Source organism: Malus sylvestris, chromosome 10 (assembly GCF_916048215.2).
Source record: "Malus sylvestris chromosome 10, drMalSylv7.2, whole genome shotgun sequence".
NCBI classification, from domain to species: Eukaryota; Viridiplantae; Streptophyta; class Magnoliopsida; order Rosales; family Rosaceae; genus Malus; species Malus sylvestris.
In genome coordinates this window covers 32,694,184-32,716,559 of record NC_062269.1, presented here as the reverse complement: position 1 = coordinate 32,716,559, position 22,376 = coordinate 32,694,184, and the positions used below count along the sequence as shown (strand labels likewise).

At 38.1% G+C, this 22,376-nt stretch overlaps 4 protein-coding genes across 4 annotated transcripts; 1 reads left to right on the top strand and 3 right to left on the bottom strand.

The window, feature by feature from the left end:
• Nucleotides 1-402: 402 nt before the first annotated feature.
• On the top strand, nt 403-3,787 carry LOC126586640 (pentatricopeptide repeat-containing protein At3g24000, mitochondrial). Its single transcript, XM_050251551.1, has one exon. The coding sequence runs from the start codon at nt 424-426 to the stop codon at nt 3,592-3,594; it is 3,171 nt and encodes a 1,056-aa protein (XP_050107508.1). The 5' UTR covers nt 403-423; the 3' UTR covers nt 3,595-3,787.
• A 113-nt stretch (nt 3,788-3,900) lies between these two features.
• On the bottom strand, nt 3,901-9,523 carry LOC126586641 (proteasome subunit alpha type-2-A-like). The gene is made up of 12 exons (XM_050251553.1): nt 9,372-9,523; nt 9,145-9,208; nt 8,964-9,040; nt 7,848-7,912; nt 7,568-7,614; nt 7,330-7,405; nt 6,817-6,884; nt 6,349-6,418; nt 5,565-5,650; nt 4,951-5,013; nt 4,728-4,793; nt 3,901-4,190 (listed from the first exon to the last, which is right to left on the bottom strand). Exons 2-12 carry the CDS (start codon nt 9,183-9,185, stop codon nt 4,142-4,144), a joined length of 708 nt encoding a protein of 235 aa, XP_050107510.1. The 5' UTR covers nt 9,186-9,208; nt 9,372-9,523; the 3' UTR covers nt 3,901-4,141.
• Nucleotides 9,524-10,269: 746 nt separating this feature from the next.
• Nucleotides 10,270-12,683, bottom strand: LOC126584132 (style cell-cycle inhibitor 1-A-like). Its single transcript, XM_050248597.1, has 4 exons — nt 12,514-12,683; nt 12,121-12,237; nt 11,525-11,580; nt 10,270-10,703 (listed from the first exon to the last, which is right to left on the bottom strand). Exons 1-4 carry the CDS (start codon nt 12,581-12,583, stop codon nt 10,470-10,472), a joined length of 477 nt encoding a protein of 158 aa, XP_050104554.1. The 5' UTR covers nt 12,584-12,683; the 3' UTR covers nt 10,270-10,469.
• A 5,550-nt stretch (nt 12,684-18,233) lies between these two features.
• On the bottom strand, nt 18,234-21,347 carry LOC126587118 (putative Peroxidase 48). The gene is made up of 4 exons (XM_050252091.1): nt 20,938-21,347; nt 19,803-20,000; nt 19,119-19,284; nt 18,234-19,017 (listed from the first exon to the last, which is right to left on the bottom strand). Exons 1-4 carry the CDS (start codon nt 21,286-21,288, stop codon nt 18,518-18,520), a joined length of 1,215 nt encoding a protein of 404 aa, XP_050108048.1. The 5' UTR covers nt 21,289-21,347; the 3' UTR covers nt 18,234-18,517.
• Between the last annotated feature and the right edge of the window lie 1,029 nt (nt 21,348-22,376).

The window sequence follows — 22,376 nt, the reverse complement described above, 5'->3', positions numbered from 1 at the left end:
GTAATCGATACTTAACAAAACCCACAAGGGTGCTGGTGTTGTTATACACACTTATTTGTACTTTTCACATAATCCTCTTAATTTTCGATCGTCCGATCCGAATGAACTGAAGATGGATAGAAGAGGTGTGTGAATAGTACTACCCTACCCTCCCCCCAATAGTAATTTCTTATTAGGACAAAAAGTCTTTTCCAATTTTTTTCATTAGATCTGTAGTTTTCTTTGGATGGCAAATTGGTAATAAAACCACCCAAAGAAAGATATGTGTTACAAAAAGTAAAATTTGTGAAAAAGTAAAATTGGGCTGGACAAAAACTGGGCCAAAGTCCATCATTGGGCTTAACCAATTTCATCCTGAGGCCCAATAGTTACAGTTGTTAAATCATGAAACTACCTTAACCCAGAAATTATTGAAGAATTTGTATGCTCAGGGGAAGGAGAACTGAAGAAGCAAAAGAAGCAGAGCTGGCTATTTGCTGCAGAAAACTCTCAGCTCTGAAACTTGAGCTTCTTCCACTTCTACCCACCTATTCCGCCATTGTTACACGCAGAAGCTATCTAAACCCAAAACCCATCTCTCTCCCACCATGCCCAGAAGAACCCACAAGCTATGGCGGCATTCAGTATCCCCACCTTTCGAACCACCCCAACCCCGAAATCTCATGCTTTTCTCAAAAGGGTTTCTCTGAGATCACCAGAGACATCAATGGAAGAGCGCTACATGGATTTTGCGTGAAGGGTTTTGTGCCTATTGGTGTGTTCAGTTTGAATACTTTGGTGAATATGTACTCCAAGTTTGGTCGTATTGGTTATGCAAGGTATGTGTTTGATAATATTCCTGAAAGAAATGAAGCTTCTTGGAACACGATGATATCGGGTTATGTACGAGTGGGGTTCTATTCCGAATCGATTGGATTCTTCTGTGAAATGCTTGGCTGCGGTGCTAAGCCAAGTGGGTTTGTCATTGCTAGTTTGATAACTGCGTGTGATAAGTCTGCTTGTAGGTTTAGTGAAGGGTTGCAGGTCCATGGCTTTGTGGTTAAAGTTGGCTTGTTTTGTGATGTCTTTGTTGGGACTTCGCTTTTGCACTTCTATGGCACCTATGGTTTTGTGTCTTCTGCTCAAAAGATTTTTGAGAAGATGCCGGAGAAGAATGTGGTTACTTGGACTTCTTTGATTGTTGGGCATTCAAATAATGGAGAATCAGAAGAAGTTATAAACATATATAAGCGTATGATATATGAAGGAGTGTGCTGCAATGATAACACATTTGCTATAGTTATTAGTACTTGTGGGATGCTGGGGAATGAACTAATAGGTCATCAAGTTCTTGGACATGTCATGAAACTCGGACTAGAGACTAGTGTTTCTGTAGCAAACTCTCTCATATCCATGTATGGTAGCTGTGGTAATGTAGACGAGGCCTGCTATGTCTTTGATCAGATGGATGAGCGTGATATAATCTCATGGAATTCGATTATTTCTGCAAATGCACAAAATGGGCTTTGCGAAGAATCATTGAGGCACTTTCAGTGTATGCGGAGTGTTAATAAAGAGGTGAATTCCACTACACTTTCGACATTGTTGACAGTCTGTGGTTCCTCGGAGAAACTGAAGTGGGGCAGTGGAATCCATGGCTTAGTTGTAAAACTTGGGTTGGAGTCAAATGTCTGTGTTGGCAATACTCTTTTAAGTATGTATTCGGAGGCTGGAAGGTCCAAAGATGCTGAGTTAGTTTTCCAAAGAATGATAGAGAAGGATATAATCTCATGGAACTCGATGTTAGCATGCTATGTTCAGAATGATGAGTATCAAAATGCCTTGGAAATTTTCTCTGAAATGCTTCGGATGAGAAAACCAGTAAATTATGTGACTCTAACAAGTGCACTATCTGCTTGTCCGAACCCTGAATTTCTCATTGAAGGCAAGATTCTTCATGCTCTTGCAGTTTTTGCAGGCCTACAAGACAATCTGATAATTGGCAATGCACTGGTTACAATGTACGGCAAGTTTGGTATGATGGTTGAAGCAGAAAAGGTGCTGCAAATAATGCCCAACCGAGATCAAGTTACTTGGAACGCCCTCATCGGTGGTTACGCTGAGAGCAAAGAACCAAATGAGGCAATAAAAGCTTTCAAGTTCATGAGAGAAGAAGGAACTCCAGCAAACTACATTACAATAATCAATGTCCTTGGTGCTTTTCTGACTCCTAGCAATCTTCTCAAACATGGAATGCCCATCCATGCGCATATAGTTCTAACAGGATTTGATTCGGACAAGCATGTGCAGAGTACCCTCATAACAATGTATGCAAAGTGTGGTGATTTAAATTCAAGTAATTCGTTATTCAATGGATTAGCTTTCAAGAACTCTATCTCATGGAATGCACTCATTTCTGCAAATGCTAATCATGGCTTAGAGGAAGCTTTGAAACTTGTAGTGATGATGAGAAAAGCTGGAGTGGACTTGGATCAGTTCAGCCTTTCTGTGGCACTTTCTGTTAGTGCGGACCTGGCTATGTTGGAGGAAGGCCAACAACTTCATGCCTTGGTGGTTAAGCTTGGTTTTGACTCAGACGATTACATTACAAATGCTGCCATGGATATGTATGGAAAATGCGGGGAGATGGAAGATGTTTTGAAATTACTTCCCTTGCCAACCAGCAGGTCACGATTATCATGGAACATTTTGATATCGTCTTATGCCAAACACGGGTGTTTCCGTAAGGCTAGGGAAGCTTTTCATGAAATGCTAAATCTTGGCATGAAACCCGATCATGTTACCTTTGTTTCACTTCTCTCTGCTTGCAGTCATGGGGGTCTGGTGGATGATGGTCTTGCATACTACAATGCAATGACTACAGAGTTTGGTGTCCAACCAGGAATAGAGCATTGTGTGTGCATAATTGATCTTCTTGGACGATCGGGAAGGCTTGCTGAAGCTGAAAATTTCATTAAAGGAATGGTTGTCCCGCCAAATGACCTTGTGTGGCGGAGCTTGCTGGCTGCATGTAAAATCCATCGTAATGTGGAGTTGGCGAGGAAAGCTGCAGAACGTCTCCTAGAGCTAGATCCATCAGACGATTCAGCTTATGTTCTTTTCTCAAATGTATGTGCAACTACTGGTAGATGGGAGGAAGTAGAGAACGTAAGGAGGCAGATGGGATCGAGAAACATAACGAAGAAGCCTGCGTGCAGTTGGGTCAAGTTGAAAGCCGAGGTGAGTAAATTTGGGATGGGAGAGCAGTCCCATCCACGGACAGAGCAAATTTATGCCAAGTTGAGAGAGCTCATGAAGATGATTAGAGAAGCAGGTTATGTCCCGGATACCAGCTACGCACTGCAGGATACAGATGAAGAACAGAAGGAACAAAATCTTTGGAACCACAGTGAGAGGATCGCCCTTGCTTTCGCATTGATCAATACTCCAGAAGGTTCACCAGTTAAGGTTTTCAAGAACCTTCGTGTCTGTGGCGATTGCCATTCTGTCTACAAGCATGTTAGTGCAGTAGTCGGGCAGAAAATCATGTTGAGAGATCCTTACCGGTTTCACCATTTCAGCGACGGCAGGTGTTCTTGTTCTGACTATTGGTGAGGAAGCTAAATAAGAACCTCAATAACACGGTACTGATTAAAGAGAGCATCGTTACTTCGGCACCAAGCAACAGATAGGTTTGAAATCCCAATTCTTCCAACATGTATTGGGACTTGAATTCTTTTGTACCATATCTCTGTACTCTTATCTAAAATCTCAATTCATTTTATGGGAACAGAAGTTGAAATACTAATTTGTGTACCTAATGCGAATGCGAATAGTTTTGTACCCTGAAGTTGACATGATCCGAATTACAATTCGAAATGATGTCTGTGGAACTTGCAAAAATTGTAAGGGATTGGCGAATTTATCAAATAAGTGAGCTAATTATTGAAGAAAAAGCCAGAGGCACAAGCATGTATCATCGTTAGAAGTGAGTAACGATTAGGTTTAACAGCATTTTACAAAATAAGCACAATAGTTGGAGAAAGAAAACCCGAAACCATGTTTTGCTAGAACAACAAAGCGGGGGGACTACAAAACTCCCGAAGGCGTGAGTACTCTATAGTCTGGTTGCTCTGAGCTTTCCATTTCTCTTGGTCCCAATCTACTCCACTTCCGCCAAGTAATCTTCTATTTCAGCTGGTGTAAGTACTCTGCAAAAACAGAGCCAAGTAATATTCATAAGCAAATGCATCACAACTAAAGGGTGAATCAATTTACACATTCTAGTATTTCATGTCGAATAAGAAAGGAACCAACAAAAATTAAAACTAAGAAACTAGTACTATATACTTTAGCTTTTGTTTTTCTTTGGTTTTCCATTTTAATCAAACCTGCCGGTTAGAAATGCATTAACCTATGTTATGCGGTTTACAATCGTGCATTTACATGAAAACAACTTTGCATCTTATGTTATAACTCATGTAAGTCTACATAGCCGTGGTCATGGTTGGATTACTGCTTGCATGTTGGTTGCTAAGTGAGCCAGATTAAAATTTCGTCCAGGCTGAAACTAAAGCTAAACTACTATTCAAATAAAGCTGGTGAAAATAAGCCCAGATTTGCTTAAGTTCAAAGTAAAATTTTCAATCTGCCATATTTTAGCCAAAAACGAAAGGGAAAGAACTACAACAAACTAGAATATAAATAATGAGCAAAGTAACGGCAATTTATAACACACGGAAACTTGCCTGAATTTTTTGTCAGCACCAATTATGCCAATCTCAATGTTTTTCCCACAGATTTGTCCTTCAAACCTAAAACCAAACGCAGAAAGAAACGTCACGAAAGAGCTAACTTATATTTGTATAGTAGAACAGTGTACAGCTGTATATATGCATAAATTCAGGTCTGAATTTGTTTCATTTAGGAGGATTAAAATAAAAATAAAAAATTGAAGGATAAAGTGCATACCCTTCTTTCAGGGTCAATATTGCTGTGTGGACAGCATCATCAAGTTCCATGTCCTCAGTGTACCTACAAGAAATAGTCACATGAATCGTAAGCTAAATTCAAAGCAAACATAAAACTCAAGGCCAGGATAAAGAAAAAAAATGCAATTAAAGGGTTAAAAGAAGTGACGAGGGCATGCTCCCGATTCGACATCCAATACAGGCTGTCAATAATTACTAAAAAAAGGTCGTACCCAGTGCACAAGGCTCCCGCTTTACGCAGGGTCTGGGAGAGGTGAATGTCGGCTAGCCTTACCCCCATTTATGGAGAGGCTGCTCCCAAGTCTCGAACCCGAGACCTACCGCTCATGGGCGAAGGCACTTGCCATCACACCAAGTGCGACCTCTAGGCTGTCAATAATTACTGAGACAAATAAAATAGAATGAAGACTACCATTGCAAATCAATGACCATTGAGTTCCAAAATTTCGTTCAGCCTCCAACTTGATTCATAATTAAGTGTACAATGCAATTATGAGATGTTAAGCACCGTGTGGTTATTGCTTTAGTTTACAAATTTAGCCAGAAGGAACATAAATTAGAAAACAGTTTCTATAATTGTTGATTGTAACGTGCCTTTTCTCAAGGAATGTTTTTGCATTAGAAACATTTTTCCCCATGGCAGAAGCTTTCCAAGAAAAGTAAGAACCTGATGGGTCCACCTACAGCATAACAAAAATCAGTCATGCAGAAATCCAATGGAAAATAGATATCGGAAAAATAAATACCTACCAAATCTTTAAAAGGTTGTGGTATGTGTGTGTATGTTTTGCCCGGTATGCGTGTGTATGTTTTGCCAACTAAATTATGACTTTTTCAGACAACTAGATTGCGACATTAATTGCTACTTAGCTAGGTTGAAGAGATTCTACGACATAGCCTGCCAGCATAAAAGGGGCATTTCATATACAAAGGAGGAAATGTGCATGTTACATATACTACCATAAATTTAAAGTTCACATATTTCGTTGTAAATCAAATGATGTTGCCATATCTCACTTACATGATGAGAGGAGGTCGCAGTGCAATGTTTTAAAAGCAAAAATGTTTCAACTGCAACTTTAGTACTGGAAACAGACAATTTTGGTAAAGGAATTATGATTGAGTACATTCAAATGTCACAAGATGAGAAATCAAGAAAGAAAAAACCGATGGCTAAGAGAAATATTGACACACAAGAGCATAAAAACTGATGGCTAAGAGAAATATTGAAATACGAGAGCATGCTAATTTTTAGAAGAAAAGGGAACACCAAAAGAAAAAAGGATTGCGCTCCTTGGACCTCTATAGTTTGTACTCAAAGACTCAAGCACACTTGTGCACCATACGTTTACACTAAGAGAGGACAGAATACACATACCTGAAATAGTTGTGGACCTTTGTCATCAAAGCCGGCAACCAGCAGTGAAACTCCAAAAGGCCTTACACCACTAGAAACATGACAAAGTCAAATCATAGTTTCTAAGGTTGGAAAGGACCTAAAGTTAGTGGCAGACTCGAGTTGAAAACACAAAACATGCATTTGCTTGTGTACGAAGTCTAAGCATAAAATTACAATACTCAAGCTTAAGTTATCAAGATCAAAATCTTTCAAATTTTAAGTTCCCCAGGCATATTTTCAACGATAAATCATTTAAAATACTAAAAATTTTCAAATGATTAAATGATACTAAACTTCCCTTAACACATTTTAATATATAAGCAACTCAAGCATTAAAACCTTTCAATTTCTTCGAAGTTCGGACCAATACAGATGATTAAATATGAGCAAGAACATAGTTGAGAATCTTAAGATAGTAAATTAGGTTGTGAGAAGAAAGATGATTACCCCGACTGTGTGAACTCCTGCATAACAGCAGCAACTTCCCTCACTAGTTGTGTGACAGGGATGGGTTCCTGTAAATACCCACCAAATCACATTGTAAGTTACGTTCAAAATAGATAAATTACAGTAATTGACTGAGTGACTAAGGAAAGTAATAAATCAACTTGTTTCAAGTTGAGACTCATTATCACAAATTGGGGTAGAAGGGAGATATCACTTAAGAAAAAGATACTAGTTAGATGTAGTCCCGAAATATTAAGACTTCAATCCATTTGAAGCCCCATCCCATGACCAAAACAAATTCATACACTATGTTTAGAAGCTCAAAAAACAAACCAAACAAAACAAACGCTTCAATGGTGTGGTGCACATTGAAGAGAATATAGATTCAAATGGATTCTTCTAAGGAATGTAAACTGAAATTCCAATACTTAGCATATGCTCAAGGAACAATATCAATACTACGGGTAAAAATAAAGGTTATAAGAGATGAAAAAAACAGAATTTGAGTTATACTTTATACAACTGATGATATTGCTCTGCCTGTTTCCTACTTTTCCGAACCAGAACTCTGAAATCTGGACCCATGCCACTGCATGAAGGAACAGTAAATTGCAGTTATTTTTATCATGGCTAAGACTTTCCATGGATCAGAGATTATTGAAGCATTATAGCAGCAACAACACGACAGTAATATCAAACTAGTAATGTTAAACCTCAACTTGAAAAATTCAAGCATATAGCACAGACAAACCTGTAAACAACTCCAATGTTTGGCGTCAATAACTGAATTTTCTGAACCTGCAACCCAAAAACTAGAAAGGTTACAAGAAGTCGGAAGTATACTACGTGATTATCTGAGAGAACATGCCATAGAGGTGGAAAGAAAACAAACTCAATTTCTTAAATAAGATAGTTGATGAGATACACAAGCTATACATCAGTGCAAAAAGTTTGGAAATCCAGCACCAGCATGGAACTAGTACAACACTGATGAACAGCATTCTATAAAAAAGAGTAGCATAATCACTCACAGATGCTTCATCAACTAAGATAGATGGCAGTTTCTTCTCTGTTGCTATGACAACTCCATTAGCAGCTACAACAACCAGATAGATTTTTCTAAATAACAAAATCATTAACACTAACTATATGATAGATTTCTGAACTTAGCTGGCGTAAAAACCAAATCAATAAGCTGAATCAAAACGAAAAAAGATACGGAAACTTTTCAGAAAGTTAAAGATATACATATTTAAGCAACAGATGGTATTTATATTTAGCACTATAGCAGTAAGAACAATGATCCTTTTATATGACTAATGACTCCAATGCTGTCGTAAGATCTTTCATTTGATGTCCATTAAAATTACCAACGGAAGCATGAGCCCCAATCTTGCATACGATAGGCATGTTGCTATCATAGCTGGTATATCACGAGGGTGATCGCAATAATTTGAACCAAAAAAATGTTACATTTTAAATTTTCTACTTTCAATCTCAATCATTCATTTTTTGTACTACTCAATACACCATTGAAGAAAAATTGCAATATAATTGAACTATCTATGTTTTAGTAAAATCGATATTTAAAACCTTCAGCTGCAAAAACCCTTGTCCCCAAATTCGTGACACATAGCCCGCCACACCAAACGGCCAGAAAGACAAAGCCCCTTCCCATCAGTAACAAAACTATAAATTAAAAAACCTAAGCATTAAACTCTACCATGTCTAACTCTTAGCTTTTTTTATTTCTCTCTCCTGAATGCACTGGTTTCAACTACACCCATTTTCTTCCCCTACCCATGGAAACTAAACTCAGCTTCCATCCAATTTCATTTATCGTGGATCACTAAGAACTCGGTTCCATATGAGGTGTTGGAAACTCATTCCTTAACAGGAAATATTTTCATTCTTACCAACAAGGACAACAATTCTAAACATTTGAGGCAACCACCGAACTAATATAGTTAACATGTAATACCCTTTAACTCTTTCACACCAGTTTCAAACAACAATGAACAGATTGTTCATCTTTTTTCCTGACCAATTGAATCCGTCTACTTTCTTATTCGAGACGAACACCAGAAAGTGTAAATTCAAATGTATCCAAAAATAAAAACTTAGAGAAGGCATAACAGTTTGCGTACCCTTAATCCCTAACGATGTCTGGCCAGACCCAACTGCCGTCAGCGCATGCTCAATCTGAACAAGCTTCCCAGAAGGACTGAATCCCAAATAAACATAAAAATTATGCCCCAAAATAAATAATAAAAAAAACACGATTCCAATCAAACTTCTAGTACAAATTTGAGTTCAAAGGTCAAATACCTGAAAGTGGTAAGAGAAAACGAGTACTGGCTATCACCCATTGTGCTTTCCAACCCAAAAAATCCTGCAGAAACAGAGAAATCAGAACTAACCCATCAATTTTCAATTAAAAAAGACAATTAATTGTTGCTTGAGAAGTAAAGTTTTCGATTTCTAGTTAAAATTAGGAAATTGGGTTTCTTTAGAACCCTAACGGCAAGCTAAATTTCGGGTCTTTTGAGGCGTACCTGACTCGGAGGATCAAACTCGGAAGTTCAGAATCGCCTGCGAGAGAAGAAGGCTCCTTGAAGATTCACTCTTCAGTGTTTCAAAGAAGAAGATGGATGAAACGACGGCGTATGGACTGGCGTGTCATGTTTACCTCTTGTTTACTTACTTGGGTTTTTACTTTTGACCCCCTAGTTTTTTAATTTTCGACACTGACCCTGTAGTTTTTTCTGTTGCATTTTCATCCTTGTAACTTCGTTGTGTTACAACCGTTAGTTCTGTCAAATGAGGGAAATTTCTTTTCAACGTTGGGTTTTTTAAAAAAGAAAAACTAACGGAAAGTTCAAAAAAAAAATTTAGTTAATGAAAAATGACTAATAAAGATTTAATGAATAATATTAAGGAAAGGTAAAAATGTGATTTTAGTTTAAAATGAACAATATCATGAGTGTTTCATTAAAATTCCCTTTTAAAAAAGAACATGTGCACACGAATGGATGGATAACTCAACTTCGTTGACAAGTTTTCGTTGTCAAACGATATTACAAAGACGGATATGTATCAAAATAGTTTAAAAAGAGGTCCTACTAAAACTAAGGCCGGCCGCTCTTGACACGAATTTATTTGGGCTAACTACATTTCACATGATTTCAAAATAGACCATGAAGTCTCAATTTTAAGACTTTATAAACATTGCGTCAATTTATAACTTTGGTCGAATTGATTGTTTGATTGTTAATTAAATTGATTTTCAAAATGGATCAAGCTTGGATACATTCTCCGGAGCTTGAAATTGGTTCAACTCGGTGCTTCTAGATTGAGCTCGAGCCAAGCACGGCCGGACTTGGCTCATTAGTGCAACAAGCTCGAGCTCAATCTACAGATGCCATGTAGGGAAATGAAGATTAAAACTGCATATGCCGTGTCAACTACTTCATCTTGATACACCCTTTCTTTTACCATGCTACAAATGAGAAATCACATATGAAATTAAGCTATATATTTGTGATGTTTAGTCACACCAAAACCATCCCTCTGTAGACGGAAAACCTAACCCAAAACCTAACCGAAAACCAGCACAAAACAGGTAAAGTCGGATCATCTACTGCTCTTGCATTTCACCCTTTAATTTTCCACGCATGGGCACACCGGGGCCCGCTTGCGATCCCCTCGTAGTACTTGGATTCAAGTTTTTGTTTGTTCCAAACTTTCACAAAGTCTGCAAATAGTTGGCGTGCGGACTCTGATGAAAGATCGGAGAAGAACACATCTTTCTCTTCCTTCAGCCACGTAGAGAACTCATTGTTCTTTAAGAAATAGTCATCGGTGGACAGTTCCTGGAAGTCAATTTTCTGCAAGAAAAACAATATCCTAACCATCAGAAAATCAATGTTCAAGAACCGGATACACTGAACACCATAATAAGTAGGACCATCAAGTAATCAATATCAAAAAGCAGACAATCCCTTATGCCATAGGTTGAGCACCGCAAACTCTTGCGTGCAATCAAAAACTTTTCCAAACAATACTAAAGACACTACTTCCTACGAAATACAACTTGCAAGAAAAGACAAGTGATACTGAAAACTGCATATTGAAACTAGATCCCTTGTTTTCTGGTTTCTACATTAGAACATCACAAGTAGGTATCCATGGAAACCATCCGTTGCCGCTCTCTCAGTTCCAATATTTTCTGTATATTCCATTAAACAATATAAACTTTTGATGCTCTTTCATCTGAAGTTAAAACAGATTACCAATAATAACAAAGAGGTGTAAATAATAGAAATCCAATTTTTGCCGACTTTAGAGAATCTCTGCAAACTTTAGCCTAACATTATGTGATTGCCTCACTTCTTCAGTAACATATTCAAGCACTTATAACATTAAATGTAATGACAGGTTGACATTTTTTTTTTTTGTAAAGAATTGTTGCAAGAAGTTTGACCCTTTGTCTTTTTATTTCTGTAAGGATTTATAGGTACATATAAAATCCATATTATATATAGTTCACAGATGAGAGTACTTCAAACACCAAATATTTATTCATGATTGGAGATAAGAAAGCTTACTGATTATAGGTACATATAAAATCCATTTTCTGCAATAGTTCACAGATGAGAGTACTTCAAACACCAAATATTTATTCATGATTGGAGATAAGAAAGCTTACTGAGAGGCGATCGCCTTTGTGATGTTTAATTTTGTGCTTATCCTTTGTCTTCTTTTCTGAGGCAAAATATGTCAATGTGATAAGTAATTTCCCATAAAGAACGTCATCCTCAATAGGCTAAAAAAACTACAATGGTTAGTCAAATAATGCACTTTCATGTAGTTAATCTCCTAGGTTTGTGTTTATGTTTTCAAGGTCAAAACAACTCGATGAAACAACGTTTTCCCATACTCTACAAACACCGAATGTGCCCGATAAACCACTAACAATGCCATTACTCTAATTCGACTGCAACTTGTAGCACAATTTACATGATTATTCAACTAGTAAGCCCGTACATGTCTGGTAAAAACATACCAATTCCAATATACCATTACGCTAATTGGACTGCTAAAGCTAACTGAGTCATAATTTTTTTTCGCAATTTAACTATTAGGCCTGTATACAACAGCAGATTGAGGTCAAAACAAAGTGAATATACTCATAGCCATATCCGAATCCCAAAAAGTTCGATTTTAACAAGTATTGCACAGTTCAATTTAACGAAGTAAAATCCATCTCAAACTAGTGTGAGACTCGGACTCGTATCGATATACCTTTAGCGGAACGGTGTTTTGAGTGCTTATGAGACCCTTTCTTGTCCTTCTTGTCACTCCTTCTGCTCTTCCTGTCCTCATCCTCTACTGTTCTCTGCCTCTTGCCCTTTCCCTCATCTGTTAAAAGAAAACATAGAATTCAATATATATATATATATTCTGAGGAACAAATTGCACACACTTTCAAGCAAACCCAGGAGAAATAAAACTTGTTTGGTTGCTGAGAAAATGTTGGAGAAAGAGAGAAAATCAAAAGTCCCATGCATTCTCAACTGGAAAACAACATAGCTATTTGGCTCGGTTGAAATTAAGCAAGAACAACAAAAGCTATGAAATTGGACAAATCAGAGAGAGAGAGAGAGAGAGAGAGAAAGGAAAGAGAGAATTGAGTACCTTCGGAAGATGAAGAGGTGCTCCTTTTCCTACTCTTCTTCTTCTCCTCGGATTTCCGGTCGCTTCCCATTTGAATTGCAGAAAATTACAGAAGGAGAGAGGAACCAGGGAAAGCCCGAGACCAAGAACATCGACCGACCCCGGGAATTTATATATATAATATTTTGGGAAATTGAGTATCCTTCTAACCACAAATCTCATCTAGCCTTTTCGTAGTGTTATTTGACAACTCTGCCCTCCTTGTAATTTATTTGTGTTCAATCACTTTTTTTGTAAATTTATTTGTTTGTGACAACTTCTTCTGTGTTAATTTTAGTTTGTGTTAACAAAAATACTCACAATTGACCAAAAAACAGAAAGAAAAAAAAAAAAGCCATTGTAAATTGGTAATTAAAATCATCCGTTGATTAAATGTTGGAGCAATAGCAGCCACAAGATCCACTGGGTAAAAACCATGCCATAGGATAGGGCATGACAGATCCCCAAGCAACCCAGATTAAATATTTGAAATCACCATCCATTAGTCAGTAAGAGTTTTTTTTTGTTTTATCTCTACAAAAGCATTTTAGGGTTTGGGATAGAGTGGTGAAGGTTTTATTTATTTTTTACTAGCATATGGGCACACACAAAGGGTGTGTGAATTTTTTTTATTTATTTATTTATTTTTTTTTTTTGAGATAGAAGGAGAGAGAGGAAGAAAGTGATAGAGAATGTGGGAGTGGGAAGTTTTTATTTTTTATTTTTTTTAATTAGAGATATGTTAGGATTACATGTAGTGAGGCCTTGAAAAAAAAAACTGTAAAATTTGATTGTGTGAAATTACATTTCTGCCCCATATTTCTTATTCATGTTCTGTTTTAATTAGAGAGTTAAACTTGTAATTTCATAGGATTTTGGTTGACAATGAGTGTTTTATTAATTAGTAGAGATTTTGTAATGAAACTTGGATTGAAGGGAATTCATGGTGGTTTGGTTGTTGTTTATAAATTTTAATTCTAATTTTTAATTGCATCTTGTTTTTAATGGTAATTATATATTATGGTGAAAATCGCAATTTACATTAAAACCATAAGTTTGTTGAGAGATACAATACATGAGTTCGAATAAAGTTTCTCTCTTTTCATCTTCATGGACATTTGGCTTGAACTTTCACCGGAATAATAATATATTTTGACCTAAACGCCAGAACAATGGGAGGGATCAGGGGTAGGTAACGGTGAAGGTTTGAAAGGATTAAAGTTGCTGCAATTTAAGAAGAAAAATAATACTAAAATAAACCAAAATTACACCTAAGTTGCATACCTCAAATGCCGTATAAGACATACGAATTTGTGGAATATTTAAATGGTAAGAATAACGTTGCTTTTGAGGGATTCGGATTTGGACAGAAGATGAAAAGAAAAAAGAAGCATTACATCAAAAAATTTGTACATCTGAGCAAGTTGAATGAAATGCAAATATTACAGCAAAAATACGCATGAAAAAACTCAAACCCTAACAAAGTCTAAATGATCAAAAGATAGAGATGAAAAGAAATTTTGACAAAAAAAAAATATAAAAAAGTACGTATCAGAAATTTTGACCACAAAAAGAAAACTACATATTAGAAGTAAAAAGCGGCCAAGCAAAAACCTAAACTCAAAACAAAATTAAAAAACTCAAACCCAAGAATAAAATCCGCACCATGCAACAGATTGGGAAAAAAAGCTGAAAATCCATACAAATCGCACCCAAAAATGAAACCTACAATCAAAATACAAAATTGAAAAAACTCCAACCCTAATGAAGTTTAATCAAACAAAAGATCGAGATGAAAAGGAAAAGAAAACAGACGCAGATTAATCTTCGGGTATCACACAAAAGAAGAAAGACCCACTTTGGCCTGATGAGATTATAAAAACAAAAAAGAATAATGTCGACCAAATCCAAAACGATCTATAACATCAACTGTATGATGAACACATAAATATAAAATAACATCCCAGTTATATTCTCTGCTATTAATTTATGACAAGGAAGGGTTTGCATAAACATATAAAGTCGCGTTAAAGCATTTATAATGAAAGAAAAATAATGAAACATTTCAAGAGGAAAAAAAATATTACAAGAAGCAGATACATTAACAAGAAAGAAACTATCGAGAAATCAGAAGACGCATACCTGCAAATATGCATGGCTTCTAATCTTTGATATCCATCCTTTTGCGTACGTCAATGTCACCGTATAGAGCAGCTGCATTCGAGGTTTTGTGGAGCTTCTTAATTTCTGAACTTAATCGAGCAAAGAAGCTCAAAAAAACCTCGAATGTTGCTGCTCTGGTGATTCCGTATGCTTGCGCTCGATCTGGTGGTGATTGTATACGATGGCTATGATATTTTGAGAGAGAGAGAGAGAGAGAGAGAGAGAGAGAGAGAGAGAGATCGGCATGAGAATTCCTCATGCCCTGTCCCTTATTTATAATAAAAAGGGAAACATAAATACTTGCTCCCCAAATAACTCTAGATCCTTTTAGAATTCCTTTATTTTAGGAAGCGATTGATGGCCACGTTTTCCTTGTTAAAAAGGATTTGATATCTTCTTAATTAGATAGGGTTTTTGTTTACCCTAAATATATATATATAATTAAATCACCAATTAACCAACTTCATAACATTTCCCACACAAGATAGATACCAATGGACTTCTTTAAATTTGATTTTCGATTTGTGATTTTAATTACAACTTAAAAAAACGTGTGACATTTTCTACAAGAATCTCAATCCTTTTCAATTTCGGATTCAATCGTTTGTTCTATGAATTTTTTCATTTTAATTGTCTTGTAGGTTGTACTAGCGAATGCAGACTATGTGATTGATTCTATATGTCGTCAACTACGCCATTCGGAGATTAACCCTCATGTGCCAAATGTGCTAGCTGCCATGCTTTCCTATATTGGAGTAGCTTATAAGATATTTGTTAGAATTCATCTGTCCCACATCGGCCAGAAGGCTTAAGAACAAGCCTCTTAAATAGAATTACCTCACTCTAACTATCACCAAGGCCTTTTGTATTAAAACCCCACACATGACGAATTGAGCAGGTGGTCAAGTGGGGATAGTATCGGTGTTGTTGGAGTTGGCCCATGGCCCATCCACCTGAAATTTAATATGGTATCCAAGCCAGAGGACGGGCTATTACATCCATGTGAACGGGTGGGTCCCCTTTGACCCCGCACGAACGAGTGAGCCCCGACTTGGCTCCACGTAGGTCAAGAGATGCCATGTGAATGAGTGGGTCCCCATTGGCCCCACGTGAACGGGTGAGCCCCAACTTGGCTCCACGTGGTTGCCAAGAGATACCACGTGAATGGGTGGGTCCCCATTGGCCCCGCACGAACAGGTGAGCCCCAACTTGGCTCCACGTGGTTGCTGATGTGTGGAACTCCACTTGTGACCCATAAAATGGGATCTCGCGTGCAGGGGAGTGCTAGAATTCTTCTGTCCCACATTGGCGAGAAGGCTTGAGAACAAGCCCCTTAAATAGAATTACCTCACTTTAACTATCACCGAGGCCTTTTGTATTAAAACCCCACACATGACGAATTGAGCAGGTGGCAAGTCCCACACATGACAAATTAAGCAGGTGGCCAAGTGGGGACAATATCGGTGTTGTTGGAGTTGGCCCATGGCCCATCCACCTGAAAAATTCCACATGGTATCAGAGCCAGGAGACGGGCCCGTACTGTCACGTGAACGGGTGGGTCCTCTTTGACCCCGCGTGAATGAGTGAGCCTCGACTTGGCTCCACATAGGACAAGAGATGCCACACGAATGGGTGGGTCCCTATTGGCCCCGCGTGAATGGGTGAGCCCCGACTTGGCTCCACGTGGTTGCCAATGTGTGGAACTTCACGTGTGACCCAAAAAATAGGGTCTCACGTGCGGGGGAGTGTTAGAATTCCTCTGTCCCACATCAGCCAGAAGGCTTGAGAACAAGCCCTTTAAATAGAATTACCCCACTCTAACTAATACCAAGGCCTTTTGTGATAAAACCCCATACCTGAGGATTGTGTAGGTGGTAACAAGCCCTTTAAATAGAATTACCCCACTCTAACTAATACCAAGGCCTTTTGTGATAAAACCCCATACCTGAGGATTGTGTAGGTGGTTAAGTGGGGATAGTATCGGTGTTGTTGAAGTGAGCCCTCGGCCCGTCGACCTGAAAAATTCCACAATATTGACTCTATTTGAGGAGCCAGTACGCCTACGACAGCTTGATGTTAATAGATCATTAAGGCAAATCTTGAAGATCATTAAGGCATGCTCAGTTCAGAAATACCTTTTTCTTGTAGATCCACTGATGAATGAAAATTTTCTTGTCCACTTTTTTGCTCTGTATATGAAGGACGGGATTATGTCATTGGCAAAAGTAGAAGAGGCTTATCGCCACGAGAGAGTTACTAAGGAAACAATTGAAGAAGCGATTCAGTCATATTCGTTATATCATCTCCAAGATGCATTGGATGCTGCTGATGAGAACAGGTTGCTTCCAGCAGTGAATAAAATCTGGCCTTTTCTGCTTGTTTGCATTCGAAATAAAAACCCAGTGGTGCGTGACCATTCTTTCCCCTTACCAATTTGCCTTAGACTTGCATAGCCGTATCGACATTTTCACTTGCTCTACTCCTTTTGTAATTTTGATGACTCTGTTGTTGGCGGCCTGATGTACTTTAAGCTCTTCATCAACAATTTGTTAACGCACGAGAGTGAACTGATTTTGTGGATCCTTTTATGCACTTTATGTTTCACGTCGGTTTGCAGGCTGTTAGAAGATGTTTATGTGTGGTGAGCAATGAGTGCAAATTTGTGGAGGAGATTTCTTTTCACGACGCTCCACACTGACGGCTCCCACTTCTGAAAACTTCTATCTACGTACTTCCCCATTCCATAGAAAGCCCATTGGCTTATATCCATGCTTTTGCGTATGTCAATGTCACATAGAGCAGCTGCACTCGAGGTTTTGTGGAGCTTCTTAATTTATGAACTTAATCAACCAAAGAAGCTTCAGAAAACCTCGAATGTTGCTGCTTTGGTGATTCTTCATGGTTGCTGCTCGATCCGGTGATTGTACGATGGCTAGGATATTTTGACTTAGCTTATAGGGTTTTATTGTTGTAGGCCGAAAGCTGAGAGAGAGAGAGAGACTGAGACAACGGGATCGGCATGACAAATCCTCATGCCTTGCCCATGCTAAAACGAAAAGAGAAATACTTGCTTCCCCAGTAACTCTAGATCCTTTAGGATTCCTATATTTGAAAAATTCCTATATTATTTCTACATTTATATATTTATAACGGTGCATGGAAGCAATTGATGGCCACGTTTTCCTTGTTAAAAAAAGGATTTGATATCTCCCTAATTAGCTAGGGTTTTTTTTTTTTTTTTTCAAGAGCTAGTGTTTTTGTTGAGCCTAAATATATAATTAAACGCGCCTGTGATAAAAAAAAAAAATGCTTCTCACATGCACGTGAGCGCATGCAAAGAGGCTAATATATAATTAAATCACCAATTAACCAACTTCATAATTGTAATATTTTCCACAAGGATAGATACCAATCGACTTCATTAAATTTGATTTTCGATTTGTGATTGTAATTACAAGTTAAAAATGAGTTCAGATATATATATTAGTTGTTAAAAATGACCAAATGAGTACAAACAGAAGCACATGATACCAACCAACTTCACTTGCAACTGCTAGTCGATCACATTATCTTTGATTTTCAATCTGTAATTGTAATTACAATGAAATGAATGAATGAATGAATGAATGAATGGTCTATCGAGTGCATCCGACAATCTAATTAGCAAGGGGATCGAAACGACTGAGTCAATGGTCTAAGTCTAATATGGCAGGCTAATTAAAACTGTACAACCAGAACCAGAAGGGGCAAAAATCAGTTCACTTCTCTTCAAAACAAGGCAGATTCCATGCCATCTTGCCTGGTTCTCCACAGCACATGCCGTTTAAGAAGTCTGCAGTGGCAAAGAGCAGTGTACCCTGACCTGACCTTCAGATCCGGTGAGCCCCCTTCGCTCTGACATCTTCATCATAGCCCTGGAAAAATCCATCCGGAAGGTTGAACCGTCATCGGATGCATAAGCTCTGACCAACCTTGCAGTCCTGTCATTCGCCATCAGTTGCTGATCAGCAAAGAGGAGTCCTCTGCCCTTCAACAAGCTCTGGTAATAATGAGTGTCAAAGCCTCTTCCAGATGATATAGATGAAGACAGCTGCTGGAAGTATGGCATCCCCCTTCGTCCTGACGACCTCTCCTTCAACACACCCCTTGATGGCGCCGGTGCAGGGGAATTCTGGCTGCTCCTGGTTCCATTGTCATCACAGAAAATTCTCATCTCGTTCTGGAAACCAGGAGAAACAGTTGGGTCTGGTTTGCCGGTCCCCTTAAAGTTGTTAAGCCGGGCCTGAATGAACTCACATCCAATCTTCCCAATGTTGTGCCCTCCTTTAGATGTGAAACAAAAACAAATTAAAGATTAGATTTCTAATCTATTTGAACTCCACCAATAACTACTAAAGAACAGGTCGGGTTTTGTGAGTACGTACCTAGAAGACTTACAGTTTCTCGGTCACTAAATCCTCTTAGTGAGAACAGACGAAGTGTCTGGGTGATGTTATCATCCGGTTTAGGAATCTCAGCCATTGCTTCATCAGGGTAGGACCTGGTGCTATCTCTTCTACCAGTGAAAACCGGATAAAAGGGGCCATCGGCCTATCATTTCAGATATGACAAACACATTAGCGTCGAAGAAGAAGACAGCTAAAAGTGCAGCAGTGGAATACAGAAACAAGCAAAGCAATCAAATCATTTTGGACGCCCTATGTAGATTTTTCACTTAAATACTGAGGATTTACCGGCAAAATGAAGGAAATTTTTTTAAACCTCATGCACAGTACTAGTATGTTGATTTTTTCTAACAACTGAAAGTACCAAAGATCGAATCAATAACTGAGGTTGTGATAGTTTTGGTTTCTGATATCTCTCTTGTAGTTTGGTGCTCTAACTAGTAACAGGAAGCAAAGAGAGAGAAACTGGGAAGTTTTGCCTTAGAGAGACATATACTTGGTCAAGTACTGATCAAACAATGAAAATCGAAACAGCTAAAAGCACAAGCAAGTACTGAGACGAGCAATAAAATATTATATACAACAATTGAAAAGCACCAAAGATTAAATCTAAACAGAAAGAACAGGTCAAGACGACTGAGAAGATGAAGCAGTAAAACATACCAGGACAATGCCATCTCTGGTGGCAAGAGCAAGTATGTCAGCACAAGATACCACCCCTAGACAGACATTTTCGAGCACCTCCTTGATCTGGTCAATTTTATCGAATCCCTTCAAGGACTTATTTGGCACAGCCTGCTTCTCAATGGAACGGTTTTTATTCCCATTGCTGTCATCCAAGAGGACTGAAGCATCACAGCCCTGATTCAAAATCCCCCACAACATTAAGAGTCACACACACATATATACATGGAGTTAGAAAATCCTCAGTATTCAGAACAAAAGTCACAGGAATGGTTTCGGAAGCATAATACAATAACAGGTTTATGTTCACGGGCATGGTTTTCGAAGCATAGTACAATAATAGGTTTACGTTCACCAAACCAGAAAGAGCCAAGCATGAAATAGCAGTTTTTAAGTTCACAATAGTCAAGCAGAAACCGATTTAAACCAGCATCAATCGTGTGATTTGTATCAAGCACAAGAAGAGATGAATGGGGATATGATACATACCCCAATTAAGGCCATGGTTAGAACTAAAAGACTGGGAAAAGAAATCAAAAATCCATTAGAGAAAACAATGACATCCAATTGAAAACCTCTTTCAAGATTCTATTCATGCAAGAAGAATCCAACAACCAAATAAAAGAAACACACATAAATATCATGTAAAAAGAAGGATCCTGCACCTGAATGACTAGATTAAATACCGAAAACACATCAAAATCAGATAATAAAAAATATACTAGTCCAAATTGAGAATCCCCCAAAGTTTCAAGATTCACAAGTTCCACTTCAAAACAAATCCCCCTTGAGATAAACCCACCCGGATGAAGATTAAAAAAAGAAATCCCACAGCACAGCAATCAAAACCCACAGGGAAGAGGAAATCTAGACTAAAAACCAGAAAACCCAGAACAAGCGAAACAAGACCCAGTTGAGAAAAACCCATTTACACAGATGAAGAAAATCAGAGAACACAGAGCAAAATTGGAATTTGAAAGAAAACCCGTTTGAGAAAAAGCCACAAAGATGAAGAAAGGTAGCATCAAGATTAAAAGCACAGCAATCAGAAGAAAACCAATATGAGAAATAGCCAGAAATATGAAGAAAACAAGAATCTTGGGGTTGGGGATACCTTAATGAAGCAGTCATGGAAGAAGAGGCGCAGCAGCTGCGCAGAGACGTTCTTCTGCTGTGAGTAAATATGCGCCATCGTAGCCCTCACAATGGTCTCAGCTTCTGGGCACGTGTCCCGGTAGAAATCGTATTCAAGGGTTCCTGGAGCTTCACCATCTGTCATCTCCATGAAGAAATCATGAGTAGACGCCAGAGAAACCATATTGACCGGTGATTCTTGGGAGGGGGAGGGTGAGGAGACAGAGAGAAAGGCTCTCTCAGATTCGCCTCTTGAGTTGTTCAGGGACAGCAGCACAGAGAAGATCACCCCCATCGCAAAGACCAACCCTTTCATTGTACTCGCCATCATCTCTCCCTCTCTCTCTGGACTCTCTCTCTGTGGAAAAGTGAGTTTTGAGAGAAATAGAAGCGGGAAATGAATGACTGAATGAGCTTTCAGTTTGGGCTACTGCTGAGACCTTTTAAAGGATAAAAAGAGTTAGCTAGCTTAGCATATTTCAATTTGACCCTCCAACTTTTGAGAATTGCAAATATATTTCTTCTAAGGCCAGTTTTTATTTTCTTTTTCATATTGTAAATTAGGGTTAGTCTTAGGGTTCGAAATCGAATATCAATTAATGGTTTCATGTAAAAATAATGTTGCAAACATGCACATGCCAACATTGTTCTAAAAATCTCCGCAACACCCCTCCTAGACCTTGCCTAGGCACTTGGTGGTTGATCACCGGCCCGATTACTCTCTAAGTATTTGAAAATTAAGAAAGGACGCCTAGAACTGCTTAGGCGTTCACCTAGCCCACCTAGCTGCCCCGACTAGACCAGCCTAGGCACCCGCTTAGGTCGCAACTCTCACTTAGACAGAAAAATCGATACCTTTCATTTTGATTTTATGTTTCTCAATAAAATGTAAGAGACTTGTTGAATACTTGGATGAACACTCATTATATGCTTGTTCTCCATGTTACCAATATGTTCTAATATTTTATAATCTATATGTAAATTGTAACTGTATTTTATATATTTCAACACAATTATGTATTTTTTTGAAATATAAATAGGCACTTATTTTTATGATATATAATAAAGTTAATTAAATGAGCCTACTCGACTAGGTGTTAGGCCCTAGCTCGACGCTCGACTAGTGCTTAACGTTTTTTAGAACCTTGCATGCCAAAGTAATTTGTCTTTGTATGTACAGTTTTAGCTATGTTGGACGGTAGATATTTGGGGATCTCAACCTTCTTCACGAGATGCCACGTCCCGGACCTGGGTCGGCAATAAAAACTCAAACTCGAATTTGAAATGTGAGTTAAAAGCTAAATAATTAAAAGGAAAATTGGAATGGGTTGGAAAATAAATTCCTCTTATTATAAATAATTCATGATTCGTAAAACAAATCAAGAATTCTTTACAACCTACAGTAAATAGATGAATAAA

Bases quoted from the DNA above. Each gene is read 5' to 3' on its own strand.
- LOC126586640 (XM_050251551.1), top strand. From the start codon at position 424: ATGCTCAGGGGAAGGAGAACTGAAGAAGCAAAAGAAGCAGAGCTGGCT.
- LOC126586641 (XM_050251553.1), bottom strand. From the start codon at position 9,185: ATGGGTGATAGCCAGTACTCGTTTTCTCTTACCACTTTCAG. The intron at 7,615-7,847 runs GTGAGTGATTAT...TTTGGGTTGCAG, and splicing joins TCTTAGTTGATGAAGCATCT to GTTCAGAAAATTCAGTTATT. The intron at 4,794-4,950 runs GTATGCACTTTA...GTTTGGTTTTAG, and splicing joins ATATTGACCCTGAAAGAAGG to GTTTGAAGGACAAATCTGTG.
- LOC126584132 (XM_050248597.1), bottom strand. From the start codon at position 12,583: ATGGGAAGCGACCGGAAATCCGAGGAGAAGAAGAAGAGTAGGAAAAGG. The intron at 12,238-12,513 runs GTACTCAATTCT...TTCTTTTAACAG, and splicing joins CACCTCTTCATCTTCCGAAG to ATGAGGGAAAGGGCAAGAGG. The intron at 11,581-12,120 runs GTATATCGATAC...ATTTTGCCTCAG, and splicing joins AAAACACCGTTCCGCTAAAG to AAAAGAAGACAAAGGATAAG.
- LOC126587118 (XM_050252091.1), bottom strand. From the start codon at position 21,288: ATGATGGCGAGTACAATGAAAGGGTTGGTCTTTGCGATGGGGGTGATC. The intron at 19,285-19,802 runs GTATGTTTTACT...CTGAAATGATAG, and splicing joins CCAGAGATGGCATTGTCCTG to GCCGATGGCCCCTTTTATCC. The intron at 19,018-19,118 runs GTACGTACTCAC...TCACATCTAAAG, and splicing joins AGAAACTGTAAGTCTTCTAG to GAGGGCACAACATTGGGAAG.